The sequence below is a fragment of the Kogia breviceps genome, chromosome 1 (assembly GCF_026419965.1).
Source record: "Kogia breviceps isolate mKogBre1 chromosome 1, mKogBre1 haplotype 1, whole genome shotgun sequence".
NCBI classification, from domain to species: domain Eukaryota; kingdom Metazoa; phylum Chordata; class Mammalia; order Artiodactyla; family Physeteridae; genus Kogia; species Kogia breviceps.
Genome location: NC_081310.1, coordinates 197574317 through 197594283, shown reverse-complemented (window position 1 = coordinate 197594283; position 19967 = coordinate 197574317). Strand labels below are relative to the sequence as shown.

The window sequence follows — 19967 nt, the reverse complement described above, 5'->3', positions numbered from 1 at the left end:
TGTCTTGCTTTAAGCATTATACTGCCTTAAAGTGGTGTGTGTGTGTATGTATGTGTGTGTATCTGTGTGTGTGTGTGTATGTATGTGTCACCCCTCCCCCCCCCCAACCAGGAATCACAGATACCTCTTCTCTGTTTTTCTCCCCATGCCAAAATCTGTTGTGGTCACCTTGCCATGCCAGTGCATATGTGTGGAGGTGGATGTACATAACTGCAGAGCATGGATTTTCTATAAAAATTGTTAACCAGTCCCTTATTGTTTACCCAGCATTCTGCACACCTCTCCAGTTGTTTTCTTAGGAGAGAGGCCTGCCGACATAGCTGCTCACCAAAGAGCACAAGCATTTGCCATATTCCCTCTACAGAGGCGCTGATCTATACGCTCAGTAGCTGAATATGAGAATGTTCGCTTCCCTAAACTCTAACCAATACTAGAGCTTATCAGTTTTTAAAATCTTTCTTAGTCCAGTGGGTGAAAAAATTATGTCTCCTTTTAATTTGCATTTCTTTGTGTGCTCCTGAGATTTAGCATGTTTTGGCCACTTGTGTTACTTTTTTGAATTGTCTGTTCATTCTTTTGTTCTTTTTTCTCATAGATTCTTCACCCTTTTTATTTCTGATTTCTATGTGTTTTTCTTAAAAAAGTGTGTATGTATAATTTTTTCCTGGTTAGAAACCTATATTTTAGTCTTAATTGTCTTCATTGTGTCCTCAAGTCAGTCCTATGAGTCACGCAATTCAAACTTTGACTCTTTCTGGCCTTGACAGCATACCTAGGACAGGCTTCCTTACCCCAGTTGTTTTGAAATTTTTTTTTTTTTTTTTTTTTTGCGGTATGCAGGCCTCTCACTGTTGTGGCCTCTCCTGTTGTGGAGCACAGGCTCCAGATGCGCAGGCTCAGCGGCCGTGGCTCAACAGGCTCAGCCGCTCCACGGCATGTGGGATCTTCCCGGACCGGGGCACGAACCCGCGTCCCCTGCATCGGCAGGCAGACTGTCAACCACTGCGCCACCAGGGAAGCCCTGTTTTGAACTTTTATCCTTAGATGTTTAATACACATAGACATTTTGTATATATTGGCAGAGTGAGGTAAAGCTTCTTATTTCCCCCCCCCATAGATGCTTATTATTGAATCATTGATCCTTTCCTACTGATTTGAAATGTTGCCTTTACCTTGTGCTAAATTTCCACAAATACACGGTTTTGTATCTGGATGCTCTCTGTTCATTGATCTGCTTATCTTATGCCTGCATCAGTACCACATTGTTCTTTCTTTTTTCTTTTTTTTGTCCCTTACACATTGATTTAGTTTTTGTCGATCTGACTTGGTGTGAAGAGAAAATTGTTGCTCCTATTCTATCCTTAAAAATCTAGCAAAAGTGAGGTGTGGCTTTGTAGTAGAGGTTCATTTGTTTCTCTAAGTTGAGGTGACAATCTTTCTTTTTTTTTTTCCTTTTGGCAGCAGAAGTTGTGGGTTGATGAAGAAAACTAATTTAAAGCAACTTTTCTTGCCAGTGAAAATAGAATTGAAGTAATCTCTAATCTTCATTTCTTTAGCCATTGTTTCTCAGCTTTTCTCACATCTTAGAACACATCAAAAATAAAAGTATTTGGGGCTTCCCCGGTGGCGCAGTGGTTGAGAGTCCGCCTGCCGATGCAGGGGACGCGGGTTCGTGCCCCGGTCCGGGAAGATCCCACGTGCCGCGGAGCGGCTGGGCCCGTGAGCCGTGGCCGCTGAGCTTGCGCGTCTGGAGCCTGTGCTCCGCAACGGGAGAGGCCACGGCAGTGAAAGGCCCGCGTACTGCAAAAAAAAAAAAAAAGTATTTATAAGGCATATGGGATTAATGGATGAGTACTCTTGAGGTCTGGGTGGCCCAGACCCCCTTGCAGAGCAGGAGGGATCAGCATGTGTGACTTGTGTGTGTTGTGTCACACGTCATTAGGGACGTGTTTGCAAAGTGCGGATCTAGGTTAAAGTATCCAGCTTCAAATATTTTTCATTATAAATCATTATAGCTTGATAATGAATTTAACATTCTGAGACTCAGACTTCTTTTTAAAAATTTTTAATTGTGCTAAGACGTACCTAACATAAACTTTACCATCTTACCCATTTTAAAGTATACAGTTCCTTGGCATTAAATAAATTCATGCTGTTGTGCAACTAACTCCCTGTTCCCTTCTCCCTCCAGCTCCGGCAGACACCTTGCCACTTCCTGTCTCTCTGAGTTTGATAACTCTTAAGTGCCTCATATAAATGGGACTGTACAGCATTTGTCTTTTTGTGACTGGCTTATTTCTCTTAGCATAATGTCCTCAAGGTTCATCCACATGTCATTCCCTTCCTTTTTAAAGGCTGAATAATATTTCATTATGTATATACCACACTGTTTATCCATTCATCCATCGATAGACGCCTAGGTTGCCTCCACCTTTAGGTGTTGTGAGTAATGTTGCTGTGACCATGGGTGTGCAAATCTGAGAGCCAGACTTCTTGGAAGAGTTAGTTTTTCCTCATTTTTTCACCTCTTACTCAGCTATTCCAGTCTGAATTTAATTCCCATTATTCTTCTGAAAGCTCTTTCATAGATCACTAGTGATCTCAGAATTGTGAAAGGTAAGGAACATTTTCCAGTGCTTATTTGATTTCTCAGACGTATTCACACAAGTTGACCCTGCCTTTCCCCGTGACCTCTGGGTTGGCATATGCACCCCCGGGATTTTCTCCCCGTGTTAGGTGTTCCGTCTTGCTCTCTTCTAGCCACAGCATCTAAGGTGGGATTTCCTCAGGGCTTGAGACTAGACCTTCTTCTTGTGTGACTGGTAAACGTGGATATTTCTCAGGAAGCAGCCGAGGCCGTTCACCTCCTGATATATCCACTTTCGCTCTCAGGGACCCTGCCCACCCCCGTAGCGTCAGCCTGGCGGGGCCCCTACACTTGTTGGGAGCTGCCCGCCTGATGTCTGACTCCTCCAGTGCGGGGGTCCTGTCCTGTCTCGTGTGTCTGCAGTGAGCTTGTGCTCTGCCCGTCTGTCTCTCCTGTCTCAATAAAGGGCACCTCCCAGGTGCTTAAGTCCGACCAGGGGGCCAGTTTTAAGATAAACTTTTACATGTAGAGTAGTTTTAGATTTACAGGAAAGTTGCAAGAATATTACAGAGTTCCTGTGTCCCACACGCCTGGTTCCCCCTAATAACATTAGGCTGGTACGTTCATCCCAGCCGGCAACCAGTACTGACACAGGGTTATAAGCTAAACTCCACGCATTCTTCAGATTTCCTTAGTGTTCCCCTAATGTCCTTTTCTGCTCCAGGACCCCGTCCAGGAGACCACCTGACATTTAGTCATCCTGTCTCCTCAGGCTCCTCTGGACTGTGACAGTTTCTCAGACTTTCCTTGATTTTGGTGACCTTGACAGATCAGGTGTTTGTGTGATGTCCTTCAGTTTGGGTTTGTCTGCTGTGTTGCTTGTGATTAGGCCGAGAGTATGGGTTTTGGGAAGGAAGACCCCGAAGGTGCGGAGCCCTCCCCATCTCATCTCATCCGGGGTAACCGTCATCACCTGGCGGAGGCAGTGCTTCTCAGGTTCTCCAATCGAGAGTTACTTTTTTTTTCCTCTCAGAGGTCATTTTTGACACCTCCTTCATCTTTTACGTATTGAATCCAAGACGACTAGTTCTATTTCCAAATACATTTCCGTTCAGTCTAAGTCACTCTTTACAGCCACCTCTCCAGTCCAGGCCACAATTACCTGTGCCCAGACGGCTTCTAGAGATCTCCTGGCCCCTGTCCCTACTTGCACCTTTGCCCCCTCCCAACCCGGTCTCCGCCCAGATACCAGAGTGGTTTTTTAAAAATGCCAGTTGGGGGCTTCCCTGGTGGCGCAGTGGTTGAGAGTCCGCCTGCCGATGCAGGAGACGCGGGTTCGTGCCCCGGTCCGGGAAGATCCCACATGCCGCGGAGCGGCTGGGCCCGTGAGCCATGGCCGCTGAGCCTGCGCGTCCGGAGCCTGTGCTCCGCAACGGGAGAGGCCACAACAGTGAGAGGCCCGCATACCGCAAAAAAAAAAAAAAAAAAAAAAAAAAAAAAAAAAAAATGCCAGTTGGATTATGGTTACCCCATTTCTCAATCTTTTGAATAATTTTCCATCGTATGCTTAAGGTACCATCCAACTTCTCAACATGGTCCTCAAGGCCTGTGTAATCTTGTCTGTCACCCCTCTAGCCTCCGGCCTGGCCTCTCTCTCCTTGTTCTCTGTTCTCCCCCTGAGTTCCTTGTACACTCATGTTCTTCCTCCAACATTGCCTTTTACGTGTTTTTTCTTCTTCTTAGAATATGGTCCCTCTCCACCTTGTCATCTTCCAGATCTCAGCTAAACATGATTTCCCCAGGGAAAATTGCCCGTCCCCCTAGCAGAGTCGATGAGATACCCTTGCCGTGTATTTCTGTAGCATCCTGCACGCTGCTCATGGTGCTTGAAATGACTTGTTCTGTGTCTGAATCCTCGCCTCAGTGGCTAAGATAGACAAAGCTGGGACCTCTTCTCTGCACTTCACCACACATCCCGGGCACCTAGCCTGCCCTGTGGTTAGGTGCTCAGTATACATTTGTTGAACGAATGAATTTATCCTTAAGTTAAATTAGTGAGTAGAACTGCAGAGTGGAAAATCATTACTTTTCCTTTTTTTGGTGTGCAAGTTCTTGAATTTATATCTGTGGTTCCCCTGATTGAAGTCCCACATGTATCCTTCTAAATGTATTGTGTAAGGGGCGGTGGGATAGGTACGGTAGTGGATCTAGAAGAGTACATTCCCCTCTGTTGCCCCTGACGACCTTACTATTCATTCATTGCCTTATTCCCCAAACAGGATTGGGAACCTCAGTGTGCAGAGCCCCATGCAGAGCACGGACATGGGAGGCTGTCAGGGCTGGCGGAACACCTTCCACACTTGTCAGGGCCAGAGCCGTGGAGTAGGACAGACCTGGACAGATGGAGTTTCAATTCCAGCTCTGACATTTTTAAGATTTACATCTTGAACCTTAACTGTTGCTCATCCAGAAAAATGGGGATAGCAGCATCCCTCTTGTAAACCTTGGAAAGAATCAGATAAGCAAAAGAATGGAAGGTGATCAGCATCATAATCATAGTAATCACAGAGCCAGTGTTCATTGCTTTTTTAAAAAAAAATCTTTATTAGAGTATAATTGCTTTACATTGTTGTGTTAGTTTCTGCTGTATAACAAAGTGAATCAGCTACACATATATCCCCACATCCCCTCCCTCTTGGCGTCTCCCTTCCACCCTCCCTATCCCACACCTCTAGGTGGTCACAAAGCACCAAGCTGATCTCCCTGTGCTATGCGGCTGCTTCCCACTAGCTGTCTGTTTTACGTTTGGTAGTGTATATATGTCTGTGCCACACTCTCACTTCATCCCAGCTTACCCTCCCCCCCCCCCATGTCCTCAAGTCCATTCTTTACGTCTGCGTCTTTATTCCTGTCCTGCCCCTAGGTTCATCAGAACCATTTTTTCTTTTTTCTTCGTCTTTTTTTAGATTCCATATATATGTGTTAGCATATGGTATTTGTTTTTCTCTTTCTGACTTACTTCACTCTCTATGACAAACTCTAGGTCCATCCGCCTCACTACAGATAACTCAATTTCGTTTCTTTTTATGGCTGAGTAATATTCCATTGTATATATATGCCACATCTTCTTTATGTTTATTGCTTTTTAAGTCCTAAGCACCATGCAACTCAGTTTATATTACTTATTTTCATTAATACTCATAGCAACCCTATACAGTAGGGATGTTGTTATCTTCATGTTATAAATGAAGAAAATGTGACTTAGTTGAAAAAAACTAAATAATTTGTCCAAGGTCATAGAAGTAGTCAGTGGTAGAGCTATTACTGGAACCTAGAATTGGTTCTATTTGGAAAAGAACTCCCTGTATCTTATATAGCTACTCTGTCTTTCAGTATGGCTTTATTCTTTGGGGATTTAGAGACTCTTTAACCATCCATTGGCATTTAAAAACTTAAGGGCCACCTTAAGCTGATAGCAGCTGGAATTTGTTTCTTTATCCTTTGGCAGCTTAGACATCTGTGCCTGGGTGTCTGCAGGAGGCAGGTGTATGTGGAGACTGGAGGATGGGGTGACCCACCTGGGCAGTTTTTCTTTTCTCTTCTTTAAAGTAAATAAATAAAACATTAAATATTTTTGTAAATAAATAAAATTATTTTTGGCTGCTTTGGGTCTTCATTGCTGCGTGCAGTCTTTCTCTAGTTGTGGTGGGGGGGGCTACTCTTCTTTGTGGTGCACGGGCTTCTCATTGCAGTGGCTTCTCTTGTTGCGGAGCATGGGCTCTAGGCGCGCGGGCTTCAGTAGTTGTGGCTCGAGGGCTCTAGGCGTGTGGGCTTAAGTAGTTGTGGTGCGCGGGCTCAGTAGTTGTAGCTCGTGGGTTCTAGAGCGCAGGCTCAGTAGTTGTGGTGCATGGGCTTAGTTGCTCCATGACATGTGGGATCTTCCTAGACCAGGGCTTGAACCTGTGTCCCCTGCATTGGCAGGCGGGTTCTTAACCACTGTGCCACGAGGGAAGTCCTGGGCAGTTTTTCTTTCTTTTTTTTTTTTTTTTTTTTTTTTTCTGGTATGCGGGCCTCACACTGTTGTGGCCTCTCCCGTTGCGGAGCGCAGCCGCTCCACAGCATGTGGGATCTTCCCGGACCGGGGCACGAACCCATGTCCCCTGCATTGGCAGGCGGATTCTCAACCACTGCGCCACCAGGGAATCCCGCAGTTTTTCTTAAAGTGAGGATTGTGGACTGTTCTAGTCAGACTCACCTGGGGTTTTACTAATGCAGATTGTTTAGCTCCTCTTTTGATGTACTAAATTGTAATCTCTTAGAGGAAGGACTTGAGAACTATTTTTACAAATGACTTGGTTTAAATAGGGGATTCTTATTCATCTGAAGCTTGAGAATCAATGACTAGAAGAAGTGGGAAATGTTGGAGTCTAATCGTTCTGACTGTCGTTGTAGGAAGCCAGTAGAGCAGTTAAAATAAGCACTGCTTGTAGGTTAGTAAGCTTAAAAACGGGTCAAATAGAAATAAAGTCAACAGTGGGTGGGTCTGTTTTGCTTTTGTTTTATTTCTTAAATTTGTGTTTGGGGAAATTCGGCATATATTGTATTATTCCTTTTTCCCTAGTGGGGATAGTACCTGAAAGGAACGGATCTCAGTTGTGATAAAGTTGACATAATATAAATGCTAAATCTGAGGAAGAAATTTAAGAATATTTGGTGAATTTGCATATCATTTGCACAGCTAGGAGTATGTCTAAAGCTGATTTTTCAAGTCTGTTAGAGAAACTGTCATATTGTGCCTTGATTTTCAATTTAGAAACTATGCTAATTTCAGGTTTGTGGCTAATATGAAAGCTAGTAATCAGTATCAAATGTTTTAAATATATAATATTTATGTATTTATGCATTTATTTTATTTTATTAAAATTTTTTTCCAGTTTCTTTGCCCTGTTTTTATTTATTTACTTATTTATTTATATGCATCTTTATTGGAGTATAATTGCTTTACCGTGTTGTGTTAGTTTCTGCTGTACAACAAGGTGAATCAGCTATATGCATACATATATCCCCATATCCCCTCCCTCTTGAGCCTCCCTCCCACCCCTGTAGGTGGTTACAAAGCACTGAGCTTATCTCCCTGTGCTATATGCATTTATTTTAAACAATGAGATTACCTTTATTATTTCACCTAAGAAGACCAGAACCAGGTGGTTCTAGAATTGGTTGGTTCAGTGGCTTGGAAGGTGGCTCCCCCTGTCTCCCCTGTGACTCTTGGCTTCTTCTGCATGGTGGCTACAGCATGGCTGTGCGGTTTAAGGTGTGCAGGGAGAGGGCGAAGTCCCTGCCTTTTAACCACCCCCTAATTCTTAAAAAAATTTTTTTTGTTTAAACTAAAAATACTTGATTAATCCAAAAGAAGGCAGAAAGGAAGAGCAAAGGAAGAAATAACACAGGAAATAAATAGAAAACAGCAGGATGGTTCACTAAAACCCAACCATATCTATAATTATGTTCACTGTAAGTGGGCTCAGCATCCTGACTGAAAGGTGGACGATCGGCAGGCTAGATTTAAGAAAGCGGGGCCCTTGGGTTCTTCTCGAGCTCCGCTCTGGGGTGCAGCTAAGGTGCTCTGGAGCGGTTGGAGCCTTTAAGGTTTTGCTTTGCTAGGTGGGTCTTCAGTAGTACTCAGTCTAAGGCTGATTTTTTCTCCACTCCTGAGGCCTTCTACACAGTGCTTGAGCACTCTGCCCAGTGCTTGGTGAATTCAGAGTTTTTCAGTCTCTGACCCCATTCTTAAATAGCTTTTTTGAGGTATAATCGGCATATAATAAATTGCACAGACTTTTGCGAAGTGTGCACAGGCACACACCCCACGGCCATCGCCATTCCACCAGAATGAGCGTCTCTGTCAGTCCTAAGCGCTCCCTTGTGCTCATGGCGGTCCCTTCCTCCCGCTCGCTTTCTTCTTTTGTGAGATCTTTGAAGCTATTAGGGAAAGAATGATGTTGTTGAGGATAAAGTCCTAGGTAGAAAGGTATTTCACTTGTAGTTTTAGCTTTTGTTTTCTTTTTGAGGATTGTAGCAGAAATAATATGATGATTGTAGGTGTATGTTGCTGTTCTCGTTTATAAAATGTTCTGAGAAACAGGCACATATTTTAGAACAGACTATCTTTGAGAAGCTTGACAGAGGAAATATATTTTCAGAAAGGTTGAAAAAAATGGCAGAGGTGGTGTCTGTTGTGGGAAGGGGGCGGTCAGGGAGGGGGTACCTCTTGCTGGCTGTGCTGCCCTGGGCCCCACTTGGAGGAGCCACAAACATGGAGACCAAATGCTTTTATTTTCTTGGTGTTTCAGCCAGGCAGTATTTCTAATATGCTGAAAAAACGAACAAATTCTAATATGAAAGGGTAATAGAAATATAATCCCCACTTAACAGAAGGATATACTTAGCTCAAGTGCATTTTATTCTAGTGAATTACCTGTTTTATTGAGTGACGTTTTAGTGATTTATTTATTTATGTTTATAGATTAAAAATTTTTCCTGCCTCATCACTATAATAAACTTTTGGCTGGACATTTCTCCTTTTACTCTCAGAATACACTTGACAAGATTAGTTTCTGCTGCAGAGAGCATTATATTGTTGAGTTAATAGCCATTTTGTAAAGAATTAGTAAAATATATAGGGCTCTATTTTAATGGGTTTCTTCAACTGTCTTGTAGCTTCTCTGACTCTCTGAATTTTCTTGGCTCTTTATTTTTTTATTTCTTTCTGGTTCTTCTATGTGTTTTGAAAGTAATATGCTTGAGGTGAGAATGGCAGCATTTTTGTCATGATTTAACCTTATTAGAAATGACGTTCTTTGTTCTATGTCTGTTTAGTTGAGAAATGAACAGATTCTCTTTGATTATAAATGCTGACTGGTCCTTGGCCCAAAATAAGAAAAAAAAAAAAAAACCAGCAACAACAAACAAAAACCACCAAACCAAAGCAAAAACTGCAAAAAACAACCCCCCAAAAACTTAGAGTACAAATTGAGCATGTTGGAAAACATATCCCTACAAAAAGTTGTCCAGGAAGTGAGAGCTTAATATGGGTGAGAATTTCCCTGGCAAAGTCTTCTTTGTTAGAACTCCAGTAACTTGTTGGTCTTGTGAAAGTCAAAGTTGGTGTGTTTCTTATTTCAGTAACATAACTCACCAGTGCGGTAGTACAGTTTTCTTTCCAGTTTTAGGCTGAGGATAGGGTATATACTAGTTACGCTCCTAAGGTTTTAGGAGTTAGTGGGATTTTTGAGCATTCCCTGTTAGTTCAGTTACTGCTTGTCATTTGGAAGAGGACTCTCCTTCTCTACCCCGTAATGAAAAAGTGCTATAGTTCTGCCACGTAGGATTTGTTTTGGGTTAAAGACCCCCCCCCCCCACACACACCCCTGCCTACACCCTGAATCTTTGCATGTATTGGTATGTATGAATCCAGTTCATTCATAGTCCTTGACGCACTCTGTCTGGGGCCCAGGAATGGGGCTAGTAGAATGTTCTGTTTCCTACATTTCAGCTGGGCCAGTCCTTTGGGAAAAACCAAAAAGCTCCTCAGGTCCCACAGCCTCTAGAATTTGGAGCAGAACTGTTGCTTCAACAGACTTCTGGTTAAGTAGGCAGGTGTCAGACTGTTTCTGTGGGAAGAAGGGTATGTGTCCCAGATACCTGCCTCCACGAAGGGGCTCTGGCCTCAGCTCTTCGTTGTTGCGGCTGAATCCATGCTCCCCAGTTGTGCAGGCCCCTGGCTGTTTCTAGTCCTCTTATTACTTATTAAATTGTATTCTAGGATCCTTGAATATTAGGGATGTGGTAAACTCCTTCCTGGTAGCCCTTCCCTTCTTCCACCCCAAATAGCAAACACATTTGAAAACGTTAGCTGAAATCCTTCATATTACAGATTTTCTTAGATCACCTGAAATGTTATCATTACTGGCACAAATTTATTCAGATTGTTTGTTGGAACTTCTAAGTGCCTAGGTGGGGAGTGTTCTGTTTGTTTTCTGTTTATTACTTAGATTATATTCATTTCCGTGAAATTATTTGTGGGAATTCGGCTGGTTGTAATGCCTTCAGGTCCTCGAAGAGCAGCTCCTTGTATTTGGGGATCACATCATGCTGGCACAGGCTGGTGTGCGCGACTTTTGGCAGCGCTGAAGCTAGTAGAAAATTTGGGCGAACACAGTTTTCTGAGTCGGTGAATTTTAGAAATGATTTAGAATTTCGAGAAGATCTATAAGTATTCTCTTGTTGTCGAGAAGTTTTAAAAATAAATACATGTGTTTTGTTAATGAAGGGGTACATATATTTGATCTGAATATACTTTTCTTATTTTTAATAGGAAATATTTTAATAAAAGAAAACTTGGCTAATGGTATACTTACTGGCTTCTTGCCTTTTCTTACAAACGTGCTAAAGTGGTCTGAATAACAGCGCTACGAAAACAACATATGCCAGTTTTGATGGGGTATCGATTCCTTCTATAGTGTGCAAAATTGCTTGCATGCCTCCCAGCAACAAATACGTATGTGACAGACTTTACATGAGATGAGCATCCCAGATAAATGAAATGCTAGTTTACTTTTCAGTAGCTCTGGAACTTAAAAAAAAGTCATTTTTTAGAAATGTGGCCTTGAGGCGCTAACACACTTGTGTCTGGTGCATGAAGCTCTGCAAGTTATTTTTTAACCAAACCTAATTGGGGGAACAAAATCTTTATAGAGTTTATTTATTGACTGCTCTAAGCCACCAGAAAGAGTATTCTGTTCCTCTTAATAAAATCCTTTGGGGCAGTTGTCTGTATTTTAATGTGGAAGTATTTTGGGAATTTGATTTTATCAAGGTAAACTCAAATGTTAGCTATTGTAAGATCGAAACTAAACTAGGAGACTGGAAGAAGAGGATGGTACTTAAAGCTCTTTGCTGCTAGTGATGCTCCCGTTTACCCCCGTGGATGGAGAGGCATTATTTCTATCGCCTGTCCAGCAACAAGCAAGGAATTTGGATCCTGAAGTCAGGGAAGTGTAGCCTGCCCAAGTTTAGTTTTAGAGATGAGACTAAAGATCACTAATAGTAGTCATTTTATTCACTAGTGACAGGAATATGGAAGTTATTTACTGTAACTCCTCATCATCATGCTTGCTATTGCCGCAAGGTTAGTAAGTATGTTTGTCATGATATCCGTGGTGGCCACGTGATGCAAAACCAGACCTTAGCTCTGTCTGTCCTTTTAAGGTTTATTCATGTCCTTTTTAGTTTGTTAATGAGGGAGATGAGTAAATAATAACAGGAAATTGAGGCCTAAACTGTCACATACTCTTTTTCTGATGTTAAGATATTGCTGGTGTCAAGCTTCTATTAATTCTGTGTAATTCCAGTGGAGACAGCAGGTCATTTTGCTTAAAATGTCGTGTCCCCCTCCCCACCCCCTGCCCCGCAGTGGGAGTTGAATGTGAGAACAGATCTTAATAGATATAGTTACACAGTTTATTTTATCATGTATCGCTTTATTGCTGTCTTCTAGAACGTTGTTATTCTAAATGTTCCAATAATGGAAATTTTATGCAGCAACTTCAAATGAAACAAATTTGCAAAAACTCAATTTTGGAACTCATTCCTTGAGGAGAGGAAAAGAACTCACCGCGCTGTGACCAGATTAGATTTCTGATATGTTGGCAACTTAACAAACACTGTCATTTCCAGAAAACAGGGTGTGGGGTCCAGTGGAATTGTCAGCACTTCTTAGTCACTTATAATGGGGGATATTTGCGGTTTTAATATGATTGAATGGTTAAATTTTTACAAAAAGGTAATTAAAATTTGGTGTTGTACCTAAATAAAAACGGCTCTACGCGGAATCAGGAGTGACTGTGTTCAATTACAGGGGCGTCTTCTTTTCAAGAACTTGATGTGAAATTCTCAGAGATATTAGTTTTACTTACTGGAGCTCCTTTGTTTTGCAGAGATCATGACGCAGCCGTCCTTTTGGATTTCTTTTTAATAATGTGTGACCCTTCACCTTTGATCCCCTGACCTGCATTACCTTGGTAACCATTTCATTTTTTAATTTAATTTCATTTTTTGATTTTGGTGTACAAGCTGTAACATTTCATCTCTCAAAGTGTAACACGCTGATTTCCTCAAATAGAGATACCCCTTTGAGCGATAAATTTGCAAAATGCTGTCTTCATTTTCTGTATTAAAATTCATTTCAGTTTTAAAAATAAAGTGTAATCTGTGTTTTCATCCTTTTAAAATTTAAGTTTAATGAGTGCATTTCCCCATGCAGTATATTTTCTCTTCTATTCATGTTTTGCAATAGCCAAATGAACTTGGTGTTCACACATAACTCGCATACACAGCCCCCCCGCCCCCCATGCCCCTGCCCTGTCCCTTCTCACACACACCCCCTCACGATCACTACACACCCCTTCCTTTGCAGATTAACTCATCTTTCAGAAATAGTGGCAACTTGAACTTACTGGTCTCAGCTGCCACATTCTACAACCTCACATTACGTTTTATATTTTCAAGTGTTGGTGGGAGGAAAAGTTTAGCCCTTTAATTCCATGTACGGGCTGGAAGATAAGAAAGTTGTCTCATTTCCAAAATTCACCTTTCCCCCTCCTTCAGTATTTTATTCTTTATTTGAGGTATAAGTTAAGAACGAGCAACATTTTTAACCTGATCAAAAGTGGCCTTTTGTCTCTGCTGAAACCTGGTCAGTCATCTGTGATGGTCCATATACCAGATTGCTTTATGCCATATGCTGTTTCATGACTGTTTTTCAGACAATGCATTTTTAATTGTATTCCACTTTTCAAAAAATTCTTATTCAAAAGCAAAAAACCTGAAATCTAAAAAATGAAACTTGAGTTAATTCTTGGAAATGACAAGATATGCCTGAGAAATCATGTTCTTTAAAAAAAAAAAATATCATGTGAAATCTCCTAGCATGGCCTGCTGAAGCACAGATTATTTTTTAAGTGTCTCATTATTTTATTCTCCAACATTTAATGCTTATGCTTTAATTGCACACAGCTGAAGCTGCTAAATGAGCACTGAAATGGATTTAAGTCCTCTCTGAGCTTTGTTGATACCTATAAAAGTTTATGTCATTCATTAGAACCACAAATTAAAATTAGTTGTAGTGAGCTGCTCAGTGGAGATTGGAACTCTTAGGAACACTTCTTCAGGCTTACTAGCTTGTCTTTGTCTGTTATACTTACATACCTGGGAAATTGCCTTTGGCCTGTTGGGTATCTTTTCACAGAATTGCAGAATATCAGAGCTGAGAAGTATGAGTAGGTAAAAAAACATCCCATGATTACAAAGCCAGAAAGCACATGGAATGAATGTTCCAGAAGTTAGGAGCATTTATTTATCCAACCTTGCATTTTAAGGTGATTTTTTTTTATGTTAATGCTTTTAGAGTTGCATAGGAATGTATTCTGTACCCTTCTAGCACCAGAAGAATTATGTGTAGCTTGGAGTTTATTGAACAGGCGTCACAGGGCTGAAAGGGGCTGTGAGTTGAGGTCTGCTCCACTCCTCTTGCTTAAGCAGCCCTGTACCTGCCCGACCCCTGAGGGGGAGCTAGCTGATGAGAGTCACAAGCTCCCTGTTGACAGAATCAGGGCCTCTTGACATCTCCCTGAAGGCTTCTAGGTCCTCTAGAGACAGTCAAATACTTTATTCATAAGTCCAGTAGGAGCTAAGGAGATATTAATAGGCACCCAAGAGAAATGTTTTTATTGTGATAATTTATTTTGCAATTGCATCGAAGAGAGCTGGTATACGGACACATTCATTACCTATTTTCAATGAGCAGTGCTGATTTGGTTAGTATTTAGGAATTCTAGTGAGTTGTAAGCCACGTGGATATAGTTTCTGTGAGCATGATTCAGTGAGAAAACCCTAGGCTGAGAGTCAGAAAACCTGCTTTGGACCAGCTGGGTCTCTGGATGTTCCAGGGGTATCTTGTGAGGTAGCGACACACAAAACTCAGAAACTCAAATAGCAAGACTTCAAAAGACTTCCACGTTAGGGTTGAAAACAGTGAAATCAGTTGTTCCACTTCACGTCCAGGAGTGTGTAGAACATTTCACTGATTCGACTTCAGTTTGATCCTGTGTGAGACGTAGATATTGTATGTCTCCTACTTGCTCTTTAGGGATGCTGGCGGGATAAATGAAAATGCGTGACGGACACCCTGGGAACCCAGAAGAAAGGTGCCTTTGAAAGTAAACCTCATGCGAGGGCTGTGCTCTCAGCAGCGGCAGAGAGGCTGCCGTAGTGCATCCTCCGGGGAGCAGCCGGGAGCGTGGGCGCTGAGGCCAGGCTGCCTCGCGTCGCGTCCCACCTCGGCCCTTTGCAGGTGGTCAGATCGAGACAGTTATCTAACCCCTCTGTGCCGCAGCTTCCTCCTCTTTCAAGTGGGGTTGATAATAACACTACCTACTCAGAGGGTCATGAGGAGTCCCAGGTGAGCTGCTGCATGTGAAGTGTGTACTTAGAGCAGCAGCCGGCAGGCAGCTTGGCCGTGGCCGTGGCATCTGGGGCCGATCCTGCGCGCCAGGAGAAACCCAGGCAGCGTGGGAGTTCCCATGAAATGGAATTTCATGAAATGGAATTTTCTACACCTTGCAGAAAACTGAACTTGAAAGAGTGTCCCTGTTAGTATTCTACTCTTGTCTTGGAGGCCCAGGCATGCTTACAGGCAGAGGCACTGGCTAGTTTGTGGGAATCAGGCACCTCTAAAACAATGCAAGTTCAGGTGCTGCAAGTTAAATCCGGGCTCCTAACCTTTTAGGAAGAAAAGTTTAGATAATTAAGAGCTGATTGGCCCTTTGTTGATAGGTTCTTTTGTTTTAGCTATTTTTGGCTATGGAGACACAGGAAAGACCCGAGGGAGAGACCCCATCCTTTACTTAGTCAGCACTTACTCATTCTCTCGGCTTCAGTCAGCTGTCTAGTGAGCTTTCGCGGAGTCAGAAAGCATTTATGTGTTGAGAGATTTTTACCTCGCTGTAGGAGGCTTCACTGCTTCTTCCTCAGTAGAATAAGGGGGAAGAAAGTCACTGCTGTATGTCACATATTCCCAGGTGTTCCCACATAATTATATACATTTATCTATGAGGTCGGTGGTGTTTGTTAACCCTGTTTTGCACCTGAGAACACTGACACTCAGGTAGGCTGAATAGGCCCGTGCAGGGTCACACCCCTGCTAGATTGCAAAACTGGGACTTGAATCCAGGTCCTGTCCTTCTGGTAGCTGCTGCCTTGTGTTTGCCGGCAAACCTGGCTGCACCCCTGACAAGAGATTCTGCCGTTTGGTTGCAGGGGCCTCCTCCGCATGCATTTGTGTCCCTCATCCGTCAGTGCCCCAGGCTTACTTAGTGAGGCCTCCAGCACCCCACCACCCGCATCACCAGGAAGTCCCCGCCATTCGCGTGGCGCCTTGAGGGGCTGCGTAGCAGCGGCTTCCTTGCTCTTGGCTGCACATCCAGGATCCCTTGTACGGCTCTAAAATGTGGAGCACTGGCCCCATCCCAGACTCTGAGCTGCCTGTTCTAGTAGAGAACCATTGATCAACAGCACAAAGATGCAGGATGTTTGTGTTATTTGTAACGAAGAAAAAGCTATCACTGTGTATGTGTGGACCCATGATTCCAGAACGTGGGCCAGTGCTGTTAGTTCTATAGTTAGCTGCACTGTGCGCTACAGTGGGCCTTTGTGGGCCAGTTTGGTGGTGCACTCACCAGCTACCAGCAGCCCTTCTGTGGGAGGAGCCCCAGCTGTCCTCTCGGCAGGATGTAGTCTTCTGGAAGCGGCATCTGACCATCACAAAACCCAGGTTTTAGATCGCTCATGGGGCAAAGTGAAGCAGTGGGCTGTCTCCTTTCTCCTTCACCTTTTCACTTTCTTTTCTCTGCCCCACTTGCGTGCATTTATTTTTTATAGCCCTCCTTTCCTCTCCTCCCCAGCCCTTCCCTCTCTTATCTTTGCTCAGTTTCTCTTTTTCTCCATCGCCTGCCAGATGCTTCTGAGCGTATCTGTCATCAGACTGTAAATACTTGAAACCCTGCAAGGGGCCGGGCACATTGCGGGTGTTCCTAGCAGTTGACGCCTCTCGGTGTGTCCTGGGATCTTTCAGAGGTGAAGGCGCTACCCCGAGTCACCCTGAAAGTTGTCAGATTTTGTTTGTGATCATCAACCTTAAAGTTGGGTGCTTTATCTTGAAAATTTAGATAATCTGGCACGACAGTTTGAGAAACGCCATCGCTAACTAGGACAGAGTGCCGGACAGTGATGGACTTGACCCTTCTAGAGCCACTTGCATCCGGCTTTTAGTGTATTTGCTGCTGAAGGTCTGAGGTCATGGGTCAGGCCCCCCATTTTGGTGACGAGGAGCCGTTCCTGAGAGGGCGAGCCCTTCCCGGTGGCCCTCAGCCAGTCCAGACTTGCTGTCCGGGGAGGGGAGCAGAGCCAGTGCCGGGGCGCGTGGATGCCCTGTGGCCGTGCGCGGTGACCTGCGTGCCCTGGGGGGATGACAGAGAAATGCCCAGCCCTGGTGGGTAGGGTGGTGGGTAGGAGGGGCCCCTGCGCTGAGCATGCCCCTTGGGGGGCAGTTCTGATGGCGTTTAACCCCTCTGGATGCAGTAGGAGACCAAGAAACATGGTCCAAGTGTGAAAAGATATTTTTTGTCATTCTTCAGTGAAAATCTGCCCTCGCCAGCAGGGGGGTGACTGAAGGCCAAGGCAGCAGCAGGGTCATTGCACTGTCAGGAGCGAACGGGAAGCATCTCCTGTTTGTTCTCATTTGTGGGTGTTATCTCCCTGGGAAACCGTGGCCCTGGTTACTGTGGCACCAGGTGACTTGCCTCCGAATCATAGGATTTAGACCAGACTTTCCACTGTCCACATGTGTCTCTAGGTGGGTTCAGAAATATACCATGTGATGGGCACATGTGCCAGCCTGTGATGCCGAGTTCTCCTCTCTCTTCTTACTGATCCTTTGGAGTATTTCACCCCTCTCTGCCCCTCATCTTTCCCCGGGAGAAGCCCGAAGGACATTTCTCCTTCCTCCGTAGCAATGGGGAGAGGGCTGGCAGGGAGGGTGGCAACTTGGCGGCGGCCGTTTGACTCTGGGTCTCTCTTACCGGCTCCGGCGTGTTTTACGGCATCTGGCACAAGTGCCGGCACGTAGGAGACACCCAGCAAACGTTCACTTTCCTTTCAGCTGTCATTAGCACAGGTAATTAAGAACAGGAGCTGGTAGACTTCACGTATCTGTGCAGAGATATATCTGTAATTAAAGTTTTAATTAAAGAAACACCAGACCAGGCAGATGGTTCTTATCCCCGCATCCTGTAAACTAAACAGCCATGGCTTTTTGATCTTGCAAACAAGCAAAGCAGAGAGTAGCAGTGGCGCTCCCAGAAGTGGACCAGAGGGGAGAGGTAGTCTTATTAACTAGCCATAATCTAATTTTGGTAGCACTCTGTGCGATGCCAAAGCCAGGGATAATCATCGCAGTTTGAAATGGAAATTCAATACATCAAAGTTATGTCCCAGCCAAAGCTTTTAAGCCTCAAGTCAAGGGCATTACCAGAGCCCAGCTGGTATATCACAAGGCATGTGGTTTTGTGCTAGATCACAAAAGCTGACAAAGTGTTATTTAGGATCATCAGCTAAATACAGTATTAAATGAGAGCGCTATCATCCTGACTTTTCAGGTTCTTGCCCCTGTGTAGCAGTGCAGGACTGAGATGGGACGGTGCTGCCTGCCTCATGTGTGTCCTCTGTGCTGTGTCACGGGTGACCCGAGTGACCAGCCAACTGCAGAATGAAAAAAACGAAACCATCACTGGGATACCAGGGAAAGACAAATCTCAGGTCTTATCATTTCTGGGAAAAAACCTGCCCCCAGTGACCCTGGCCATTTGCACCTCTATGTCCCTGTCAGCAGGAGGCCAGAGCCGAGCAGGCAGGGGGCAGGCAGGGGGCAGGCAGTTCACTTTGACCTCTTGGTGTTCATCCCCTCCTTGACTCCCAATTTCTTACCCTTCCTCATAGTCTTTTACTTATCCAGGCACACGGTTTTGTGGCATTCAGCTCAGGGAGGCACTTATACACCTGAATTCTCTACTAATGGATATAGGTGTTTTTGTTTTGTTGTGTTGTTTTTTTAAAAAAATGTACTTATTTTTTTTTTTTGTGGTACGCGGGCCTCTCACCGTCGCGGCCTCTCCCGTTGCGGAGCACAGGCTCCGGACGCGCAGGCCCAGCGGCCATGGCTCACGGGCCCAGCCGCTCCGCGGCACGCGGGATCCTCCCGGACCGGGGCATGAACCCGCGTCCCCTGCATCGGCAGGCGGACTCCCAACCACCGCGCCACCAGGGAAGCCCCAAAAAATGTACTTATTTATTTTTGGCTGTGTTGGGTCTTTGTTGCTGCACGCGGGCTTTCTCTAGTTGCGGCGAGCGGGGGTTACTCTTTGTTGTGGCATGCGGGCTTCTCATTGTCGTGGCTTCTCTTGTTGCGGAGCATGTGCTCTAGGCACGTGGGCTTCAGTAGTTGTGGCTTGCGGGCTTCAGTAGTTGTGGCTCACAGGCTCAGTAGTTGTGGCTCACAGGCTCAGTAGTTGTGGCTCGCGGGCTCTAGAGCGCAGGCTCAGTAGTTGTGGCGCATGGGCTTAGTTGCTCCATGGCATGTGGCATCTTCCCGGACCAGGGCTCGAACCCATGTCCCCTGCATTGGCGGGCGGATTCTCAACCACTGCACCACCAGGGAAGCCCTATCGGTGTGTTTTTACCACCTACATCTCACTTAGTTGTTTCCCACTTGGTAGAACCAATACTGAAGATGTTCCTTATTTCAGAGGGAAACATCTTAGAGGGTCAGGAGGGCAGTTGTCTGCTTTGCTTAATGCTGTGTGACCCTGTCGTTCCTGTTTCTTTTAAAGGAAGTAGGGGGTTCTCACTGGAAGAAGAGCCCGTGTGACAACAGGACATGTATCAGTATCTTCACATTAAAGACCCGTCCCCAGAATGGTCGAACTCGGAAGTACTTTAGCTCATGTTAATACCATTTATAAATCAAAACTCGGTCCTCTTAGGAGGGTGGCCGAATCCGTAGTACTGTGATGGTTGTGAGTGACTGTGTGTGTATGACAGGTGGAAGGAAATGTTTTTACCACCTTTTTGCTCGGGAAAGACTTTTATTCGACGAGATGTTCTTTGTTTTTTAGAAGTCAATTAAATGTCAGCTGCTTTGTGTAAGCAGTCTTTTGTGCTTGTATCCAGGAAATTTGGTCAGGCCTGTACAGAACTGTGCTACTGG

The 19967-nt window shown here is 44.4% G+C and overlaps 1 protein-coding gene across 17 annotated transcripts in view; it reads left to right on the top strand.

Moving 5' to 3' along the window:
- CAMTA1 (calmodulin binding transcription activator 1) overlaps window positions 1-19967 on the top strand; it is an 899707-nt gene that overhangs the window by 73959 nt on the left and 805781 nt on the right. Inside the window, exon 4 of one of the 17 annotated variants that reach the window (XM_059052152.2) lies at window positions 12586-12850. The exons of the other annotated variants lie outside the window; for them this stretch is intronic. Within the exon in view, the coding sequence (XP_058908135.1) occupies window positions 12586-12594 (9 nt within the window). The 3' untranslated portion in view covers window positions 12595-12850. Of the gene's footprint in view, window positions 1-12585; window positions 12851-19967 lie in introns of those variants that run through there. 17 annotated transcript variants of the gene reach the window in all.